This window comes from Fusarium phalaenopsidis, assembly GCF_050370095.1.
Source record: "Fusarium phalaenopsidis strain FUZ10S chromosome Unknown contig_32296, whole genome shotgun sequence".
NCBI classification, from domain to species: Eukaryota; Fungi; Ascomycota; class Sordariomycetes; order Hypocreales; family Nectriaceae; genus Fusarium; species Fusarium phalaenopsidis.
The window spans coordinates 249,145-271,186 of record NW_028145408.1 but is presented as its reverse complement, the minus strand read 5'-3'; the positions used below and the strand labels follow the sequence as shown (position 1 = coordinate 271,186).

The following is a 22,042-nucleotide window of genomic DNA, read 5'->3' as shown; positions in this document are numbered from 1 at the left end:
GGGATTACCAGTGAAGAGAAAAACCACGACCCTGGGCGTGAATATCCTAGGTGCAAGCCATCGCCATCGTAGCTGGTCCCGGACATCTTGTCAAAGACCCGTTACGAGGACAAGGCTGGTGGAGGAAATTAATGAAACTTACCGAGCCCTGAATATATGTGAAGAAGGGCGTGAGATTTCCTTCAAAGAGGCAGAAAAGCTGCCATATCTGTCTGCTGTCGTCTCCGAACGCACTCGGCTGCACCATTCCAGCCAGTACCAAGTCAATTCCCTTGAAAAGCACGGCTTGAAGGCTATCAACTCACACCATATTTTATCTCTAAAGTCACTGTTTATAGTGTCAGTCCAGGAAGGGTGAACCGATGGCGAGAAACCTTTGGCTCCGATTCAGACAAATTCTGCCCTGACAGATGCATCGCGCATAACCCAGGGGCAGAGGAACCAATGAGGCTCCAGATGTCTCTTCTAATGAGGGAAAGCCTGGGCTTCTTTCTATTCCTCAGTAAGAAGCTGCAATATTAACAAACGTGACCACGGTTGGGCACACCTAACACTCTCAGTTCTTCCGGTACCAAGACGCCAAGGCGATCAAAGAGACGACGCCTTGGAACACCAAAGCACAGTGGTTTGATTGTCGACGTGATTTTCTTTTAGCACTCTTAAAAGGAAAGAACATCATCAGCATGGGAGTCTGCGTTTGAAAGGACTCGTATGGCCTCCCTAAAGCATGGAGAAATGGATACTCCTTCTGTGATAGCTCCAGGTTAATGAACTGGTCCTGGACGCCACAATTTTGCGTCGTTTAGACATCAGAAAGCAATTATGAAGGTTGAGCTTTCTTTTTTTATTGTTTATATATATTGCCTATGCTCTCTTGCGGAAAAAGAAATACTCTCACGATAGACAATCTCACCACGTCCTTGACCATACTCCGTACAAAGGCCTCCTTCATGTTCTGCCACAGGACGCTGGCTTACTCATTTGTGGACATGTTACAACACTTCTAGCTAACTAGAGTGCCTGGGATTCTGGCGTTGCTGCTCTCAGCCTGTTGCGATGCATGACCCGCGCAAACTGGCTTAGATTAGCGTTGATCAGCTCCGTGCTCCCCAGGCGGGGTTCGTCATCTGTCGGATAATTTCCCACCTCCACCACGCGGCTTTGCAGACCCTGGCCACAGCACGGCATTTTCCCACCCCCTCTGCGGGGGAGGATGGCTGGCTACAGAGACGGGAAAATGCCACTCACGGCGGCTTTTGCCACCCCAGGACAGGACCGCCCCGTGGTGGGTCGGGAATCTGCAGGATATGACGACTCACTCCTCTCTCATCGACCTTGGATAGATATATTTTGAGGCGGATGACCACAGACATCCAATACTTCACCACCTTTCTTTTCCAACTACTTCAGTTTAGTCCTTGCCTCACAAACTTGCATCAATCTTTCCTGCCGAACATGTCCGGCCGTCCAGAATCCAACTCGAAACAGGCCCCTGCGACCGCGCAGCATGGGCAGACGGACCAAGCCACCGTCAACCCTTTGGTCCTACCCCCAGGAACATCCAGCACTACCTTCCAGGAGTTCATTGTTGCGGTCAAGGAGATTAGCGGATCCGAGAATGTCACAATCGTCAGCAGCAGCGAGCAATGCAACAAACAGGACTACCTTGACCAGAGCAAGATCCATGATATGTTCCACCTCACTGGTCCAGAGCATTTCATATCCTCGGCACTTATTACCCCGCGCGATGTCGCCGAAGTCCAAGCCATTGTTAGGCTATGCAACAAGTTCGAGATTCCCCTTTGGCCCTTATCTATTGGCCGGAATATCGGGTATGGGGGAGCAGCGCCCCGAGTCCCTGGATCTATTGCTCTTGACCTCGGAAAACACATGAATAAGGTTTTGAAAGTTGATGTTGAGGGAGCATACGCATTGGTCGAACCTGGAGTGACATTTGCGGATCTTCATCAGTACTTGGTCGACAATGATCTCCGTGATAAGCTCTGGATTGATGTGCCAGACCTGGGAGGAGGCTCTGTTCTGGGAAACACAATTGAAAGAGGCGTAGGCTATACGCCATATGGTATGAAGACTGCTGCTCTTAACCAGTTATAATGACAAGCTGATAAAAAGTCAGGGGACCACTTTATGATGCATTGCGGCATGGAAGGTAGGCATTAACACTGACCAGACTTTATAGATCTTTATAGCTAATACTCTTGCTAGTTATCCTCCCAGATGGAACGCTGGTTCGCACGGGAATGGGTGCACTCCCAAACCCTAATGCAGATCCTAACGCACCGCCGCACGAACAAGAACCTAATTCAGCCTGGCAGCTTTTTAACTATGGATTCGGTCCATATAATGACGGAATCTTCAGTCAATCCTCACTCGGAATTGTAGTGAAGATGGGCATTTGGCTCATGGTTAATCCGGGTGGCTATCAATCCTACCTAATTACTATTCCTGAGGATAAGGATCTACACCAAGCCATCGAGATCATTAGACCACTTCGGACTTCAATGGTCCTCCAGAACGTCCCAACCGTTAGACATATTCTACTCGACGCAGCTGTCATGGTAAGTAAAGCAAACCCCTATTATCCTTCACATATGTTACTCACAGTTGTCATAAGGGTAATCGCGCATCATACACATCTTCAAAGAAGCCGCTCAATGACTTGGAACTTAATGAAATTGCAAAGAAATTAAACCTTGGGCGCTGGAACTTTTATGGAGCGCTTTACGGCCCCGAGCCAGTCAGGAAGGTTATGTGGGAGGTTGTCAAGAATGCCTTCTCAGCTATCCCTGGCGTAAAGTTTTACTTCCCAGAGGATATGCCTGATAATGTCGTCCTACAAACTCGGCATCTTACGCTTCAAGGTATCCCCACCTACACAGAGCTGGAATGGGTGTAAGTCTTCTAAACTCCAGAGCAATATTTTTCGCAGTTAACTAAATTATAAGGAACTGGCTACCTAACGGCGCACATCTCTTCTTCTCGCCTATCGCCAAAGTCACCGGTGACGATGCTATGGCGCAATACCAGCTGACTCGGAGCCGTTGTGAGGAAGCCAACTTCGATTTCATTGGTACCTTCGTCATTGGCATGCGTGAAATGCATCATATTGTTTGCCTTGTTTTTGATAGGGCCGATGAGGATTCATGTCGCCGCGCACACCAGCTTATCAGCACGCTTATAGACGACGCAGCGAGGAAGGGTTGGGGAGAATACCGCACACACTTAGCCCTGATGGATCAGATTGCGGGAACATACAACTTCAACAACAACGCACAGATGCACTTGAATACCCTCATCAAGAATGCTCTGGATCCAAAGGGCATTATTGCCCCGGGGAAGAATGGTATCTGGCCCAAGAACTATGATCCGAAGAAGTTCGCCGTGGCACCGGCCCATTCGACTCCAGGTCCGCGACTATAGTAAAGTGAGAGAGCCTAGGCACACAAGACTCATCCTATCTTGATCCCTACGATACGCAGTGGTGCTGGTAGTTCGTCCAGTTACATAGGAACTAGTCTTTGCATGTTGCTAGATCGTCTATATGTGCGTCGCGTCTCTAAAAGTCCATTTACTATCACTCGAAAACACGATATTTACACAGAAGGCATGCATATACGCCTTGATTCGGCTTTTAGTATTCTAATATTACTTTGTTAGTCGACCGTGTTAGTCTGTTGCGTTCTTTGAGCCAACACTTCAACATTAGATCATTTCAGCGAAGCGAGATGCAATGCACATCCAAGGCCTGTGCATCAGAACCCATTTAAAACGGTGCCTTGTAGAAGCTAACTTGCCTAATTTACCTACATTTCAAAATAAGACGCAGTCATTCACTAGTCGGTTCGCAACCTCCCAGGCAAGGGGCTGGGTTACGATGCTTAGAGTTTTCCAGTTGAAGAGTGTCAAGTGTGCTCCTTCATCACACCATCGAAAAACTTTCACTCTCAACAACCCTATTGATTTTCCGTCATGGTACCGCTGTTCACGCTTCTGGCTTGGTCCGCCTTCAAGTTGCCGACCTCATCCCTCAAACTCTGGAAGACTCCTGGAGGCATCGCCACGACAGCGCCTACGCGAAGCCGAGCTGCTTTGAGTTTGGAGCTTCAGTGCGGACCTCGGTTGGTCCGCCCAGCTGAGCTTGAGACACTCAGATCCCTCACTGAGACGCCTTTGACTCATTACTGCAATTCAACCTGTACCACGTCAATGAAGGTTGGTGTAGTCCTGTCTGCGAGTCTCTCGGCCCATGTATACAAAACATTAGTAGACCTGGATGGAAAATTTCCATAAAAGCTGTGGCTCAAAAGACCATGACTGGGGACTTAACATTACGAGATCCGGGAACGACGTGGCAAACCCATTATCCTGGGCCCATCAGGCCTCCTGTATCACAGACAAGGAGGGCGGGGAATTTTACATTCCCAAGATTGCCAATCTAACAGTGGAGAGGTGCAGTGATTGTATACTCAAGCACCTCGCATCCTTTGTCGTTAACTATTACGCCCCCGAAGTCATTGAAGATGCCGGAATCTCGAAGCTTCTCACTTCATGCTCGGCAGATGCAATCAAGTATCCACATTCGACAGCAACAGAAACAATCGCTGATGCCGTGTAAGTTTCCTACTCTTGGCGAGTGACTGGTATGGACTTTCAAGTTAATGCAAAGTTCCCAGATCGACGACAGAGCCGGTGAGGAAATGCCGCGGCATTAGCCACGCTGTCAAGCCTGGCGATGACTGCGCTTCGATTTCGAACGCCTTTGGGGTCGCAATAGACCGTTTCCAGACTGAGAATGGCATTGACACGAAGTACCAGTCTATGAAAGAAGATGGTAAGGTCTGCATCGGATTGAATTGCGATTTGCGCTAGATTTGTCTACACCATGACGATGCCGAAGAGACTTGAAATGATCTCCTAGGTTCAGTCGAACGAAACTTGCAAGGACTTGACTCGTAAATACGTCTTCTCCTCGACAGAATTTCTCTCTTGGAATCAGGTTATTCCCTCGTCATGCAATAATATTGCGCCACTAATGGGCAGAACCATCTGTGTTGGATAAGCATCTGCCCAACTGCATCGGACGAAAAACTAACCTAGGTACTTCAGACCTCCCAGCGAAAACATTTACAAAGGGCCTCCTCGGGTTACATGAATGACCTACAAACCCGTGCCGCCAGTCGTGCCCAACAGAACAGACGCAAACTCCTTCAGGATTCCAACCGTCACGGCCACAGGCAACCCTGCAGCGATGATTGACTATGGCAAGTATGTTAAATGGCGCCCTTTTGATAATGGGGCCCGTGAGAAGGCTTTCGTCGTGGAGGAATTAGGTGAGAAGTTTCGGGAGATTCTCGAACCTTGTTGTGAGCCAGAAGCAGTCGGTGAGCCACTTCCGAGCTCGACATTTCCTTCGAAATGTCTTCCTTCGACGGCGTCGGCATCATCATCTTATCAAGTTGTCACAGGAAAGAGTTCGCAGACGCCAGGTCGAACAGGCAGCCCTACAAACTATTAGGAAGGGGTGCACTAGACACCCCAGATAACCGGTCGCACAGGAAGGTGAACGATGGTGTTTCATGGGAGAGTTCCAATGCTATCGTTTGCTGATAGCTATTAATTTTCTTGGTTTAACTGTTGACGTATCAAGTCATGCCCTGATTATCAAGGAAAGCCCGTTGAGTAGTTCGAAGAGCCAATATGCCTGGTAAAATGTTACCTGCTCTCCTTGGTAAGCCTAAGTGGACTAGATACGTTAGGTTTCGGGCCGCATTTCGCAAAGAGTAGGATCTGTTCACCATACATGTCCAAATTGAGTTGCTTTGTCACTTATAGCGAGTATATCACTTATAGCGAGTATATCACTCTGAGCAGGGCTGTTCTACATGCTACCCGCTTCTATTGTTCGTCCTCCTCGTTCCCGCTACGAGTCTGTAATTTGGTACTTCCCCCTTCTCACCCTTTAGCTCCTCTAACTCTCTCTCCTCTCGCTCAACTTTGTGGGGATTGGGGTAGAAATCGCCAAGACAAGGCAGCCGGGTTACGATGGTTCGGAGAACGTGGTCCCTATCGTAGTCAGGGCCAGCGTCATACAGGGCCGCGTCTTCGAGGAGGAAATATTCCTCCAGACAGCCCCCCGATGATCCATCTTCCTCCCAAGCCCAATCTTCCTTCAGCTCTTGGCACTCATCCTCCAACGCAGGTTCATAGCAGGTTCGAGCCCACACTGGAGTGGCAAGGCCCCATCTGTTGGCGCATATGTTGCGCTCCTGGATGGTCTGGTGAGGCTGAAGGACCATTGTAATGTTGTCCTGCGTGGACAGGGGGTGATCCTCTCCAATAATTCGACCTCGTCTTCGGGCGCGCTCACGGCTCTCTACGGCCACCTCGTGATGGCGCTAGGAGTTGAATCAGCCGGGTCATGCTTGAAAGCAACTGGGGCTGTGCAAACCGTTCGTTCACGCGGCTGAAGTGCGAGATACTTCTTGACCAACATCCTCTATTGTTCTGCATCTGCATCGCGTGGTTTGTTATAGTCCCATTCCTCCTTTATCACTCACGTTAGGTAAGGGGTAGGGGTAAGAAAGAACTGCCAAAATAACTCACAAGGGCAAAGACGTCAAAGGTGATGCGACCATATTCAGCGTTGGGCACCAAAGACTCCATCTTGTTTAGGATGAAATGAAAGGGAGTCGTAGTAACCGCTACTGTGCAGGTGGTGAACGGAGTAGAACGATGTTTTGGCCGAGGAAGACATTCAGACACGAGGTTGGTGTGAGGAAGAAGTTATTAGTTGGGGCCTGCGTTCAACTCGGTGGGTTTATCTTCACGCAGAGGCAGCACAGTGCATGCGTCCTATTCCTGGACCTGTCTCAGTGTAGTCCATACTACCCAACAGCCTGGTGAGCTAAAGATACGACATTGAAGTTGCAATCCCGGAGAATGACCCAAGCCAGCCTCGGAGACCATTAAAGCCAGATGAATACAGGATTCGGTATAAAGCTTCTCGGTCGATGTGTAGAGTCGTGGCGCTATAGAGAATGGCGGATTGCAAGGCTATAGGCGATGGTGCTTGTCGTCACCGAGTCGCTGGCAGCAAAGCAGTATGTGACTGATATTTCTAGTTTAGTTTGGAGCGATATAAGTGATTAAGAAATACATCTTTTTCCAGAGGTCGCCCTTTATACAAAATATCAATTATTTACTTATTTCTACCGTCACAGCCAGATTCAAGTATAGAGAAGATATACCGTAGGATCTCGAGAAATTCGGACACTCTAGCGCCGGACTAAGGCCCTTAGCGTTCCACTTTTCCGATGATCACTTCCACATACAATTAGTATGCGGAAGTCATCCCGGGCGGGGTAATATCACAAGATCAAGATGTCGAGGTTAAGGGAATATCTCTTTTTTCATCATCAATTAAAGAATTCTTATGTAAAGTTATCGCCAACGCTTTTTTTGGTACGATGCCTGCCCTTCGCGATATTAAGACTAATCCCCGTACGTGGGCTTCATCTGCAACGCCAAAGAAGAAGCCGGGACCGAGGAAGAAGCCATATAAAGACCGGAAATTTACTGCGAGCACCGCAATTCATCGTCAAGAGAGGTTATACTCAGATAAGAAGAAGGAGGAGGTTATCATATAGTTAATTCACCATCGTGTTCAACGCCTCGGCGAGTGGAAGCCACCATCTCTTCGCGATGCCGAGAAACACTTTAAGATCCCCAAGAGCACGATTGCTGACTAGAACGAATTCCGTGAGTCTCATATATCAAATCAACAGCGCCGCTACGCTTCACAGTGGCCCGACCTAGAAGAGAAGTTATATAACCTCTTCTTGGAGCGCCGAGAGAAGCAACAGATCGTCACAACCGCTTGGTTTCGCCTCAAGGCACGGTTGGCCTTCAGGGAGCTATATCCGGATGTGCCGTGGCCCTTCTCATTCTCCTACGGTTGGTGGCGGGGTTTCCTACGGCGTCACAACATTATAAAGCGTCGAGTAACAAAACAGTCTTCGAAGCGGCCAGAAGACTATATCAACGTTGTGAATAACTTCTTACGATTCATCAGACGCGTCTCTCAAAAAAGAGGTCAATCTCGAAACATCGCGAGGATTCTAAACTCGCCAAAACGCCGGTTCCCGAAGTAGCTAATACTTAACCTCGATGAGACCCTAATTCCTTTTGAGTTTCTTGACGGATATACGTGGGAGATACAAGGTGCCAGAACTATGGCCGGCAAAACAGACCGTTCTGGCTGGAATAAGAGGCAAGCAACATTAGTTTTATATATCTTCGCAGACAGCATCCACAGACTAAAGCCAAAACTCATTTTCCATAGCGTTCCGACCAAGGAAGGTGGTCAACTCTTCGAAAAGGAAGCGCACTTATACTCGCCTAATACCACCGTGCAATATAATAAGACGGCATATAATAGCGAGGACCTTTTCTCACGCTAGATTAAGGAAGAGCTCTCGCCACTTTGCTCAAAGGATAGCGATGACTTTCTCTTGGTCATAGATGCCGCAGCATTCCATAAGACGCCCTCTATTAAGGAGGAATTAAAGGCATATAATATCACTTTGGCGCTTATCCCAGGAGGTTATATAGCTCTTTTGCAACCTCTTGACACGGCTATCGACAGTCCTTTTAAGCGGTGGCTTCAGGAGGCAACTGACGAGTATATAGAGCATATAGAGAGGGAGAATGGACTGGATTATCAGTGGACTATGGGTAATAAAAGGGTTATAGTTACACACGTCGTCGCCGCTGCTCTTCAGCGTCTTAACTCCAACCCGGACTTAGTGAAAAAGGCATTCCTAAACTGCGGGATAAGTGTGCGGCCAGATAGATCCGAAGACTGCTTCATCAGCATCAAAGATATCTCACCAGATCAGATCGATTTCACGGGTTGGGAAAATACGGAGGAAGTCATCATCAAGGACGAAGACCCGGTGGACCCCTTCTTCGACGATCAGGAACTCATCTCCGCCGACGACAGTGAGCTGATGATAATAACAAGATATCATGAGGAGGTTATGGCTAAGTTGAGGGAAATACTAAAGGAAAGAGGGCTCAAAGTCTCGGGGAAGAAGGCTGACCTTATCTAACGACTCCAAGATCATAATAATTCAGAAAGATCAGCTCGACGAGAGGAAAGTTATGACTCGCAGATATCTCAGGTTCAAGACGTCATAGAGGTTATCCCGCTAGATGACTAGATTTAGCAGCTTCAGAAGTCTATATAGCTTCATCGGCTTATCAAAAGAAGCCATCTTCGCTATTGAAAGTCATAGAATAGGTCATTGACGCCTTCGCGATGGCTTCAAGCTCATGTGTGGAAGTTGAATCAAGCCGCCGGCTAAATTTCGCGGGTGGCGTGATCGGCCACCCAGTCCCGCTCGCCAAGGCACGCTAGAGTGTCCGAATTTCTCGAGATCCTACGGTAGTCTTCTTAGTTTAAGACGCTAATAAGATCTAAAAAGGAAGCTGTTGGATAAGACTGTGTACACGAGATTAGTCAGATCCGGCACATCGTCGACGAAACCTCGGCGAAGCCTCGGAACTTAGAATTGCCTCTTATGGCAGCCCCTGAGTCAATTAGCTACAGGGGCAACACAATACAGACAATCAAGGCAGAGCCCTACTTTCCGACAGAAGCAGTGTATAGAAAAGGAGAGCCTAAAAAATAGTAACGTACATGATAAGTATGCGTCGCATGCAAGTATGCGTCGCACTTTTCTTATACCTTTAAGATAGAAATCGCAATAAAAATACCATAAACTATTTTATTAATTAAAATTACTCGCTATACTCTTCCCTAGATATCTTAATTACTACCTAATATATTCTTGCATTATAACTAGGCTTATTATAGATACTATAATGCCAAACTCCCGGTCGCGCTAACCTCCCTTAACTATTACTCCTCGACGATTTAGCCACTACCTACGCATTAATATCCATTTAATTAATTACTTACCTTCCTTCCTTTATTATTATTACCCCTCTTTTCTATAGTCAGGTCCTTTTTGCCCTCTAGCGCCAGCTTAGTATCTCATTTGCCTATTCTAGGTCTTTAACCCTAGCCTTTAATAAGGCAACCTTATGCATAATTATTTTTATTCTTTTAAAAGAAGACTATATAGCTTCTAGAATTAACTCTAGGGAGCTACTTTTATGCCTTCTAACTCGTCTCTTAAGATATTTTAACTAAGATTAAGCCTTAAGCATAGTCTTTAGGGTCTTTAAAACCTAAGGGGTCAACGGTTTAGCTACCTCCTTAGGCAGCATTAAAGTCTATAGCTATATATTAAGCTTTGAGACTATACTTTCTGGGTTAAGAGGAATAAGCCTGGCTTCTCTAAAGGCTAACTTAATATTTTTTTCTATCATAGTGGCCTAAAATGCGGCGTAGAAGGCTAGAAAGAACTCAGTCTTCGAAACATAGGTTATAAAGCATCTAATTAGAAGCTCTATTTCTTAACTATAAGCATTCTTAAGCACGCTAAAGCACCTAATATTAAGTGGCTAAAGTAGATAAGATAAATAAGGTAGTATATAAAGCCTAATAATCTTATTCTCCTCGTAATATCTCTTAAATTTAATAGAGTAGTGACTTTTATAGCTATTAAGGATTAAAAGACGATAGTAACTATTTAATCGCTTAACTATGCACCGATCAAAGTGCTTAAGCCACTTAAGCCCGGTCTTATTATCAGTCTAGCCATTTTAGGTCATCGCAATAGCCTAATCGCCTAGGAGGTTACTTTCTCGGTACTAGTTAGCGAGGTAATATTAGCCTACACTGTGACGATCGTGTGTTTCCCAAGGGATAAACCGGTCGTGCAGGGTTTATGTTGGCAGAGAGTGCTAGGCGTAGTCTAAGCAATAGGTTATAAGTCACGTCTGGTAATATGCTTAAAGGTATTGAGTGTAACTAAGTTATATTAATAGCTGGGGTAGCTAGTATATAAGAAAGTATAATAAGCGTGTTTTATATACTTGTGATTGATCTTTTAGACTGGCGTTCTCTGGGTTTAGTCTATTAGTAGGACCAATGCTTTCGACGTTTAGTCCTAGGACTAATAGGAGTGATATTTAGCTTTCTCGGTCTTACTTAGTTAGAGTATTTTCTACTATGCTTCCCCGCCTGGCCTATATCATAGTCATGATATGAGGTTCCCTCCCTATTGGTCTTATCCTTAGGACTAGTTTTAGTGGCTAAGTATTATCGGTGGGTAACTCTGACTTATAAAAATTCCCTTTTACTAATATGATATTAGGCCGGGTTTCTAAGCGTACTTCTTTATGAAAGCTTTCTAAAGCGTAAGGTCTTTCTGCTTATATTAAGGCTTTTAGTTCTAAAATTATACCTTATACTTATTATTTCTGCTAGGGCCTATCTTATAAGGTAGTTTTTAATTATTCTAATTATTGCTCTAATTATATTAATGCGAAGGTTATATATAATGGGGCTAGTATGGCTTCCTTCCGTGAGTGGGTATTAGTGCTTTTCTATAGCGGTTTAGCTAATCTTTTTATAGTTGCGAAAAATATCTAAGAGCGCAAATGCCTAGAAGGTAAGGAGGCTAAAGCAGAGGCTGCTTTAGAGGAGGCGATGGCTAAGCTTACCCGCATTTAGAAGTAGAAGAGGTTACTTAAAGCGCGTAGTAATAAGGCTTTTAAGCGCGGCTTATGTGCCTTAGAGGAATTAGGCAAGCTCCGTGAGGAGTCATCCGCTATTATAGAGGCGCATTCTTTTAGGGCCATTAACTTAATTAATTAGAACGCTATTAGTCTTAATGAGCCTATGCTTAGTATTATTAGTAGAAGTCTTTTAGAAGGCATTATATACTAATAAGGTATTCTAGGGGTTCTTATGTGTTTTCTAAGTCGGGGTAGTCTTTTTATTTAATAAAATATATTATTTTGCTATTAATTTTATTTATATTAAGGATAGCTTTTATAATATATTCTTTTAGTCTATTAATTTTTATATCTGGTTTTTTATTTATTTTTACTTAGATAGTATCTTATATTAACTTAAGTAATAAAATATAAAAGATTAAATAGAGCTTAACCTTAGGTAATAAATCTAGTTTATAGTTATATTTTAAAATTTTCTGCTTAATCTTATATAATCTAATATATTTATAATTAAGTTTTTTATTTTATTATTTTATTTTAATATTTTTTATTACGAGGTAGATTATATCTCCCTCTAAGAGGATTAGTCCCTTAATTCTTTTCTTATTAGTATATATTATTATTTTATTTCTAATAAATTTAAGTTTTATTTTTATTTCTTTATATAGGTTTTATAGTTAGTCGCTAATAAGGATCGCCTTAGGGTTAATAATAGCGTCTTAGGATTATTAGTAAATATCTAGTATGAATCTAAAATTAGCATATACTAATATAACCTTAGTGCTTTTATTAGTTATTATATTATAGGCTAGCTAGGCGGCTAGTAGCTTTTTAACCTAGTTATTTTATTTATAGTTAATATAGCATTAGAGGTATTATTCTAGTATTTAATTTATATATTCTATTTATCTATCTATCTCCTTGTGGTATATAGTGGAGAGTTTATGATTAATTCCTAAGTATCCTATGAGGCTCTGCTAGAATTTTGATGCAAATAGTAGTCCTTGATCTATGATGATCTCGAGTGGCAGTCTATGTGTTTTAGTAATATAGAAATAGAAGAGATAGGTGAATTCTTTAGCTATTATTACTTCTCTATAAGGTATAAAATAAGAGAATTTTATAAGTCTATCTATAATAATAAGAACGCTATTATAAAAGTTTCTAGTAGCTAGTTCTTCTAATAGGGGTAGTTTAATAATAAAATCTATAGTAATTAAGTTTTATAGTTATTATATAACTAGGAGTAGTTATAGTTTTTTATATAGTTTATAGCGTTATGCCTTAGTTTTCGCGTAGAGGTTATATTAGTTAGTAATAGTTAAAATAATTTTTTTTATATTAGGAAAAATAAATATTATTTTAACTTATTTTAGGGTTTTATTAATTCCTTAATATTTATATAGTAGGTATTTATATATTTCGCGTATAAGGTTATATTATAATTCTTATAGTACTTATTATTTATTTATTTTCTTATTATCTAAGAGGTATTTATTATATTCTAGGATTTCTATAAGTAATAAATTGCCTTATTTTACTATATAGGTTATTATAATAATTTATTATATAAGGTATCTTTCCTATATAAATTATAAGAGTTGTTTTTTTATCTTAGTTCTTCTTATATCTAGGTCGGGGCATTAATTAATAGCATTAGCTTTGCTATTTTTTATTTCTTTAATATAGATAATAATATAATTAAATTCTAAGAGGTATTTAATATATTAGAGTTATTATCCGCTGAGTTCTTATGTTTTCGCGAAGTAGGTAATATTCTTATGGTCTATATATACCTTAATCTAGTATTAGCTTCCTAGGAGATAGTGCCTAAATTCTTTAAAGGCATTAATGATTACGAGGAATTCTTTATCGTAGATAGGGTAGTTTAGTTCCGCTTTATATAGCTTATGGGAGTAGAATGTGATTAGGTATAGGAGTCCTTTGTCGTCCCGTTGCCTAATCTATGCGCCTAGGGCGAAGTCTAAGGCGTCGGTTTTAAGTTTAATTAGTTAAGATAGGTTAAATATCTTAAGCACTAATTCACTTAGGATAAGTTCCTTGATTTTATCGAAGGCATCCTTAGCTTTATTCCTAAATATAAAGGTCTTATCCTTCTTTATAAGTTCTATTAATAGTATAGCTATCTATCTAAAGGCTTTAAGGAATTTATAGTAGTAATTAGTGAATCTAAGAAAGGCCTATATTTCCTTAACGTTTATTAATTCTTTTTATTTCTTAACTGCTAAGACCTTCTTAGGGTTTATTTATATCTTATTATAAGAGATAATATACCCGAGGAATTTTATTTCTAAGGCATAGAATTTGCTTTTCTCGGGTTTTACTAATAACTTAGCGTCTTATAGTATTTATAGTACCTTATGGATATATTTTATATATTCTTCCTTTATTTTAAAGAAGATAAGGATATTATCTAGGTAATATATAATAAATATATCTAGATATTCTTATAGTATATTATTAATTATTTATTAAAATATAGTAGGTATATTAATAAGTCTAAAGGGCATAACAAGGTACTTAAATAGTCTATACTTAGTATAAAAAGCGGTTTTCTATTTATATCCTTCCTTAATCTAAATAAGGTTATAGGCTCCTTTGAGGTTAAGTGCTATAAAATACTTTATACTAAAAAGCTAATCCTTTAATTCACTAATAAGAAGTAGTGGTATATAATCCTTAACCGTAATAGCATTAAGCATCCTAAAGTTAATATAAAGCTAGAGCTTTTTGTTTTTCTTTAAAATAAATATAATAAGGTATTTAATAAATAACTTACTTTCCCTAATATATCCTTTCTATATTATATCTTTAATATATTTCTTTAATACTAATAGTTATACTTTATTAAGTAGGTAGAGTTTATTAAAGCTGGGTTGCTTTTTATTAATAAACTTAATTTCTAGGTTATAGTATATATACTTAGGTAGGCCTATTTTAAGTTCTTTCGCGAAGAGTTTCTTATAGATATAATATTACTATAAGATATTCTTAAGTCGCTCTTTTTCTTCTAGGTTATCCTATAGTTTCTTTTATAGAGCTAGGTCCTTTTTAAGTTTATAAAACTATTATATAACTTATATAATTATCTTTTATTGCTATTATTTTTGTCTCTTTTGATATTTATATCTTATCCCTATAGGTAGAGAGGTATCTTATATTTGCCTCTGCCTAACTTCTTTAATTCCTTTAGTAGAAGTTTAAGATCTCGCGTCGTATTCTAAGTTATTATTTACTATAGAAGGTGCCTTATTATTAAAAGAGAGCACTTAGCTAGTCTTCTAATTAAAATATAGGTTAAATTATTATAACTATAGGTACCTAAGTATAAGATTATATTACTTATTTAGTATAATATTAAATAAAATGCCTTAGTTTTTTCTTTTAATAAAAACTTTAAGGTAATTAATCTCGCTATTAATAATACTATTATTATAGTTAAAAGGGGTTCTTTCTAGGTTAATAACTAAGTAAGGCATCTATTTATATCTCTATAGTAGCCTAAGCCTATTCGCTATTATTAGATTGAAGTAATTCTGCTTAGCTTTACTATTTATTAAAGTATTTAATTATTTTCCTTTAACTTATACTTTTAATTCTAGGCATTATCGCCTATATATTCTAGTAGTAGAGTAAAGGGCCTTCTGGGGTAATATATTCCCTTATTTATTTACCCGTCGCCTTATATTAGATAGGGTATCTAGTTTTTTAATATTACTAGAGCGTAGTTTATATAATTAAATTTATACTCGCTATTTATATAGGCGTCATAGTTATATGTGTTGTCCTGGCTATATAGCTAGTCCTAGTATTACTATTCTTATTTAGCTCTAGGGTCTTTTTTATTTTCTTAGCTAATTATCTTCTACTAGTCCTTAATCTTATAAGTAATTTATTTCTTCTCCTGAGTGGCGTAATAGAGTTTTAAAGAATATTATATATTTGCGATACTAATAGATTTATACTAATATATTATTTTATACCTTTTTATTTTATATTATAGATAGGGTTTATTATTTAGTTAATAGAGTAATAAGATAGGGAAGTAATCTTATTCTTATTTCTCTTCTTAATAGGTTTTATACTAATAATATTAGCATAATATCTAAGAGATATTAGTATGCTCTTAGTATATTAGGTATATCCTTATGTCGTCCCGTGGATTAAAAGGTATTTCTAGATATTAAGGGTTTTTAGCTAATTCCTAATAGTAGGCTTAAATATAGATTTCTCGCTTATTTAATATTTCTATATATTCTTATGCGGTCTAGATATACCTTTCCCTTAGGCTATTTTAGTACTTATTATTATTTTTATTATATAGTTAGGGGTAATCTTTCTCTTAAAGTTTTTTATTACTCTTCTAGGGCTTCCTAGAGCGCTCTTAGCATAGTTCTTTTTATAGTTTTCGAGCCTTATGCTTAAACTTAGTTTAATTAATATTATTACTATTTGTTTTAATAATCTAATTATTACGTGGTAGTTTATTATATTAATCTATTTTTTATTATTCGCGGATTTTATTATATTCCCGTGATGCCTTAATCTAGTATTAAGGGCATAGGGTATAGTTATACCGCGTGGGGTCATCTTATCGGTAGTCCCTTCGGTGGACTATAGCGGGCACTAGAAGTTATTCCTTCTCTTTATATCTTATAATCTATTTCTTATAGTTAAATCCCTTTATAGCGGCTTCTTAGAAGTTAGCTTATTTGTTTAAGGGTTATTATGCTAAAGGGGATGTCGTGGGTTCTTTGGTTTAGGGTTCGGCGCGTCTAGTCACGGCGATAGTACGCTATGGCATTAGGTTGCCTAGTTATTATCTTTCCTTATTAGGCTCTAGGAGTGGTTTCTATCCCATGTGTTCTATAATATATAAGCGGTTGGTTTTTTAGGGTTTAATTAGTTTATAGAGTTATTCCTTCGTGATATTATTAATCATATAGTTGCCTTCCGCTTATTCTTCTGAGAGGTATACTTAGCTATATAGCATATCTAGCTCATCTAGTTAAATGCCGGTTTTATTATATCCTTATCGAGCTATTTCGAGTATTCTAATGGTGCGGATGGCCATCTGGGGTTTAGTATCTGCCCGGGTGGATCTTACCTATTTCTTACCTTCTGGGAGGGGCTGTCATGGCTTTGGTTAATAGCGCCCTTCCTCTATGTCTCGCTGCTTCCTTTGGCATTCATTGGCCCTATGGCCCTTCTTATGGCAGTAATAGCATTCAATGTCCTTGCTATCTCTCTAGGCTGCTCTAAGTTCCATAGGTCCCGCGTGGGTTCTATAGGAGGTATTGCCCCTAATTTATTCTCGCCTTTGAGATTAATTAGCATTATTCTTATTGCCCTAAATTTATCCTTTATTAGATTTCTCTATTTATCATTTAAACTATTAGTTATTAATCTTAATAGTTATATTAATATAGTCCTAGAGGTTATTAGGTTTTTCTACTTTATAGAGCTCGTCCTTGACCTTATCCTTAAGTCTTTTATAGAAAGTAATCTAAAAGGTATTTATTTCTTAATTAAGAAATAAGGTAATTTATATAAACTCGGCTATATAGGTTAAGGCGGCCTTTATTTATTATAGGTTCTTAAGTTTCTATATAGCTTATTATTCTTTATTAATAGTTCTAAAGTTATATCTAATTACTTTTTTAAAGTTTTTATATTTAGCGAAAAAGAGTTATATTTCTTCGGTGGGTTTATTCCTAAGAAAGTCGCGTAGCTTAGGCTTAAACTAAGTAAGTATATTACCTATGAGGTATCTACTAGTATATAGGACCTTACTTTTAGCACTAGCTATCCTAGTAGGAAAGTATTATTAATACGCTCTAAGAGATATAAGGAACGTCCTAATATATGTGGCCTATCTATTAAATGGTTCTAGGTCTTTGGGTTTAATAATCTCGCTAATATCTTTATAGGTAGTATTAGCGGTAGTATATTTAAATATTAGGTTACCGAGATTATAGACCTACTATTATGCTAGGTTATTTTACTAAGCTTAGAGCGTAGTGAGTTAGTTGATCTGGTTTTATTATTTGTTAATTATCTGCTGGTATTGCTGCTATTATTATTCCATGGCTTAGCGGAAGCATTCCTATATATCGTTCATAGATGCCTCTATGCTGGCTAATTATTCTTAAGTGATCCTGGCGTTATTGCGTGCGCCATCTAGGAGGTTATTATACTAGATGCTTAGGTAGTTATACTTATTTCTGAGTTTGCGGACCTCGTCCTCGTATGAGGCTGGGACGATATATTCTTCGCCGTCGTCATTAGTATCCATTGGGATATTAGGTTCCTCTGGTTTGGTCGCAGGCTATCCCTATTGGGGGGTAATAGGCAGCTTACTGCGAGGGGTAGAAGGAGATCCAGTATTAGGTGCCATAGTAATAATATTGCTCAAAGTATGTAGTATACTACTAAATAAGAGCTATCAACGTGTGACGATTATATGTTTCCCAAGGGATAAACTAGTCGTGTAGGGTTTATATTAGCAGAGAGTGCTAGGCGTAGTCTAAGCAATAGGTTATAAGTTATATCTAGTAATATACTTAAAGGTATTAAGTGTAACCAAGTTATATTAATAGCTGGGGTAGCTAGTATATAAGAAAGTGCAATGAGCGTGTTTTATATACTTGTGATTGATCTTTTAGACCGGCGTTCTCTAGGTTTAGTCCATCGGTAGGACCGACGCTTTCGACGTTCGGTCCCAGGACCGATAGGAGCGATGTTCGGCTTTCTCGGTCCTGCTTAGTCAGAGTGTTTTCTGCCATGCTTCCCCGCCTGGCCCATATCATGGTCGTGACATACACTGATAATAAACAGCGGGATCGCTTAGCCATCCGCATTAATTGCCTAGATAACTATTGTTACGGCTTGGTTACCCGTAACGGCGCTGTAAGCCTCTATATAGGCAGCTGAAGCACCACTATGATTGCTACAATAGCGATTATAGCCCAATCTTTTGCCCTGTGGCGTGACGGCTAAGGTGCACCGTTACAACTATAATCTATTCTCGGTTTCTAGGCTATACCGATTTTAGCTTTCTATGCCTATCTATGCCTATAATAACTATTCCGCTCTAAATTATACCTATTATAAAGCTAGTCTTATTAATATTATAGATATTATCTAATTAGATATTATACTTCGCGATTATATTTGCTATAAGCATAAACTAGTTATAGATAATAGCTAGATCTTTGCACTTAGCTCTCTAGTAGTTATATTTATAAAAAAAACGCGTCTTAAGGTCTAGATATCACTTGATAAAGTTTAAAGCCTAATACATGCCGATTAATAGCGCGTCGCGGTTAGTAAGTAATTAATTAGCTATTTCTTTTATACCACGCAGTCAGGGGGGAAATCCTCGTAAGTCTAGGTCGAGAATGAACTAAATAATGATTTATTCCTTAAGATTAGATAGTCGACGCGATTAAGGGATCTAATCATATCGCGATTAAATGCCATTCTGCCGGCGATGTAGCCTATGCTCGGAGATCCTATAGAGGTTTATAGCGCATTAAATGCTTAGTTTTAGGTTATTCTGAAGTGCTTAAAGAGCAAGAAGAGTTTTAGCCTTAGTGTTTAGGTCTAATATATTTAATAGTTAAAGAATTAATTAATTAAATGAAAAGTTAAGTATAAGAGGGAAAAGTGCGATATATACTTGCATGCGACGCATGCTTATTATGTACGTTATATAGTATATAATAAATTAAAATAATATAAAATTTATATTATATTTTAATATTAAGTTGTTTTTTATTAATTTTTATTTTTATTTTTATTTTTTAATTTTTTTTTTCTTCCTTTTTTTACCCCTGTTCCTGAATGTAGAATAGGTGGGAATCCATGCAAACAGATAAATCAAAGAGCTATTGGCCCCAGTAGCCCTCACTTCGGTGAGCTCATCGCAACCCCCGCCCCTCTCGAACCCTCTTCTCGCAGATTATTAGTGTGCGATATCTTCCCAGCCCTGCCATCCACGACCCTTGACCTGTTTCAGCTCCTCTTCATCGTACTTCTTCCCTGCTGTAAAATAGCCAGCGTTGATTTTGGCATCGATCTCTACCCGGGAATCGGCTGGAATCAAGCCTGCTTTCATGTTAGCCATGGGATCTGAGGCACAATGTAGTGCGTGAATGGGATGAGATGGGTTAGGGCAGCTAGGGAGCAACGCACTGTCTGGGATGGGGATTCTCTCGAGGATGGGAATGCCCTGCTCCACGATCGCGTCATGCTTCATGTTGGACATGGAGAGCATGCGGTCGATCTTCTTCACACCAAGCCAATGCAGGATATCAGGCATCAGGGCTTGGAATCTCATCTACAGCGTCCATCATGTCAGCTCAACAGTAACACTAGCCCAAGGGGTTGGTTGCTCTTACATCGCGAACACCGGCAATGTTCTCGGTACGGGCAAAATACTTATCAGCCGTATCTCCGCCTCGCTTCCGGGCGTTGTAAACAAGGTACTTGACAACCTCACCCAGAGCGCGACCTTCTTTACGGAAGTAAATGACAATACCGGAGCCGCCATTCTGGGCCTCCTTGATGGCCTCCTCAATGCCGAAGGTCAGATATGGTCGACAGGTGCAGATATCCGACTGGAAAACGTCCGAGCCGTTGCATTCGTCATGGATGCGAAGAGCTAGTCTGCAGCTGACATCTGACACCTTTTCTGGGGGACCGAAGATGTATACTGTGAGGCCTCCAATAGGCGGGAGGAATACCTTGATGTCTGGCCTCGTCACCAACTCGGGATAACTGCCGCCGGTGTGCTCGAACAACGCCCGGCGCAATGTTCCCTCGTCGATACCGAACCGAGATGCAACACCTGGAAGATACCACACAGGCTCCACGGCGCACTTTGTGACGCGCACGTCACCATCCTCGCTGACGACAATGTTGCCGTCCACGGGAAGACGTCCCTCCTTGATAGCGTCTGTGATCTCTCCGACTCGCATGTGAGCGCGGGTGATGGCAATCGTGGGTCGCACGTCCAGTCCATCGGCCAGATGGTCCTGGAAGTTCTTGACGATATCATGACCGAAAGGATCCATGGAGACGATCTTGGTCGGATCGGACCACGCGGGTTGTTGCGGGAAATCGAAGGTAGGCTGCGTGTTCTCGAAGCTCGGACGGAAGTCGCGGGGAAGATCGCCCGCGGCGATGGCGAGCGCATTGTAGATGCTGTAGCTGCCGCCGTGGGCTCCGATGGCGTTGCGTCTCGTCAGAGTCTTGCCGCTCCGGGAGACGAGCACCGGCCCTCGCTTCTTGGGGTCAGCATCGCCCCAGGTGAGGTCAACCGGATCGACAACGCTTTGGCCAGGATAGGTGGTCAACTTTGCGGGGTCGTCAGTCACTTTATCCTGTAATGATGATTTCTCAAGGGGAGATGCGAGCTTGGGAACGGAATGGAGGCACATACGATGATACGTTGCGAGTAGCCCTTGCCATCGTGTTGCGCAGCAGTGCCATTGGTCGATGCACCGTTCTTCATCTCGCCGTTGATTGACATATTGAGGGTCTGCAAACGTTTAGCTGGCCGAGGATTAACAAAGTCGTCAAGGCACGTTGTGTTCAGGCTTCCCATGTTGCCAACGTTTTAAGCAAGTCGTCGCTCAGTGGATTTCTGTTTATAGGAATTCGCAGTTCGACATCTACAGAGATTTACTTGCTTAGTTTCCCGAAAGCATGCTTCCCGTGAGTGAGACTTCGTCAACACCGCTATCGTGTGCCGCTTCTGTAATCTTCACGTGGATAATCAAGCAATGAGTCCAGATAGGATGTCCCAAAACGCGACGATAAGATCCCTCCCCAAACCTTATGGGGGCAATCAATCGCCTAAAGGTAGCGAAAGCATCACGTGGGCATGGTGAGATCGCTGTGATTGCTTTGCTCTGATCGATTGGCACTAAAGTATAACCTATGCTACTCTATACGATAGATATCCATGTGTGGGGAGATAATGTGGCGAGATAAGGCCCAGCTGACTCTATCTGATATGGCATTTTGAGATAAGAATGCAGAGAAAGATAACAGGAACATCAAGCGCTAGGCAACTCTCCGCAAGGGGTGGATCTTACGTAGTGGGGCTTGAAACCCTATGGCACTCAAGTGACTTCGAATGCTTCTCTGTACGATCTAGAACTCATGTCTTGCAGCTGGATACATGAACTTTGCACGGATGTCTAGCCATTATGACCATATCTTGAAGGAGATTGCTGTACAGAAAAGCTGCGTGTCAAGGTGAGTTTTAGGTTGAACACAGACTTTGCCTTCCGCTCCCTGACTTCCCATTAAGCGTACATCCAGGCAGACACATGTACAACGA

At 41.0% G+C, this 22,042-nt stretch overlaps 3 protein-coding genes across 3 annotated transcripts; 1 reads left to right on the top strand and 2 right to left on the bottom strand.

The window, feature by feature from the left end:
• Window positions 1-1,455: 1,455 nt before the first annotated feature.
• Window positions 1,456-3,441, top strand: LRP88_05673 (FAD-binding oxidoreductase; the record flags this gene model as incomplete). The annotated part of the gene is made up of 5 exons (XM_083242223.1): window positions 1,456-2,083; window positions 2,138-2,170; window positions 2,227-2,579; window positions 2,636-2,913; window positions 2,967-3,441. The coding sequence occupies 5 exons, from the start codon at window positions 1,456-1,458 to the stop codon at window positions 3,439-3,441; spliced, it is 1,767 nt and encodes a 588-aa protein (XP_083101159.1).
• Window positions 3,442-5,755: 2,314 nt separating this feature from the next.
• Window positions 5,756-6,684, bottom strand: LRP88_05672 (uncharacterized protein; the record flags this gene model as incomplete). Its single annotated transcript, XM_083242222.1, has 3 exons — window positions 5,756-5,764; window positions 6,063-6,416; window positions 6,625-6,684. The coding sequence occupies 3 exons, from the start codon at window positions 6,682-6,684 to the stop codon at window positions 5,756-5,758; spliced, it is 423 nt and encodes a 140-aa protein (XP_083101158.1).
• A 12,973-nt stretch (window positions 6,685-19,657) lies between these two features.
• On the bottom strand, window positions 19,658-21,226 carry LRP88_05671 (uncharacterized protein; the record flags this gene model as incomplete). Its single annotated transcript, XM_083242221.1, has 3 exons — window positions 19,658-20,032; window positions 20,094-21,050; window positions 21,137-21,226. The coding sequence occupies 3 exons, from the start codon at window positions 21,224-21,226 to the stop codon at window positions 19,658-19,660; spliced, it is 1,422 nt and encodes a 473-aa protein (XP_083101157.1).
• Window positions 21,227-22,042: the final 816 nt, after the last annotated feature.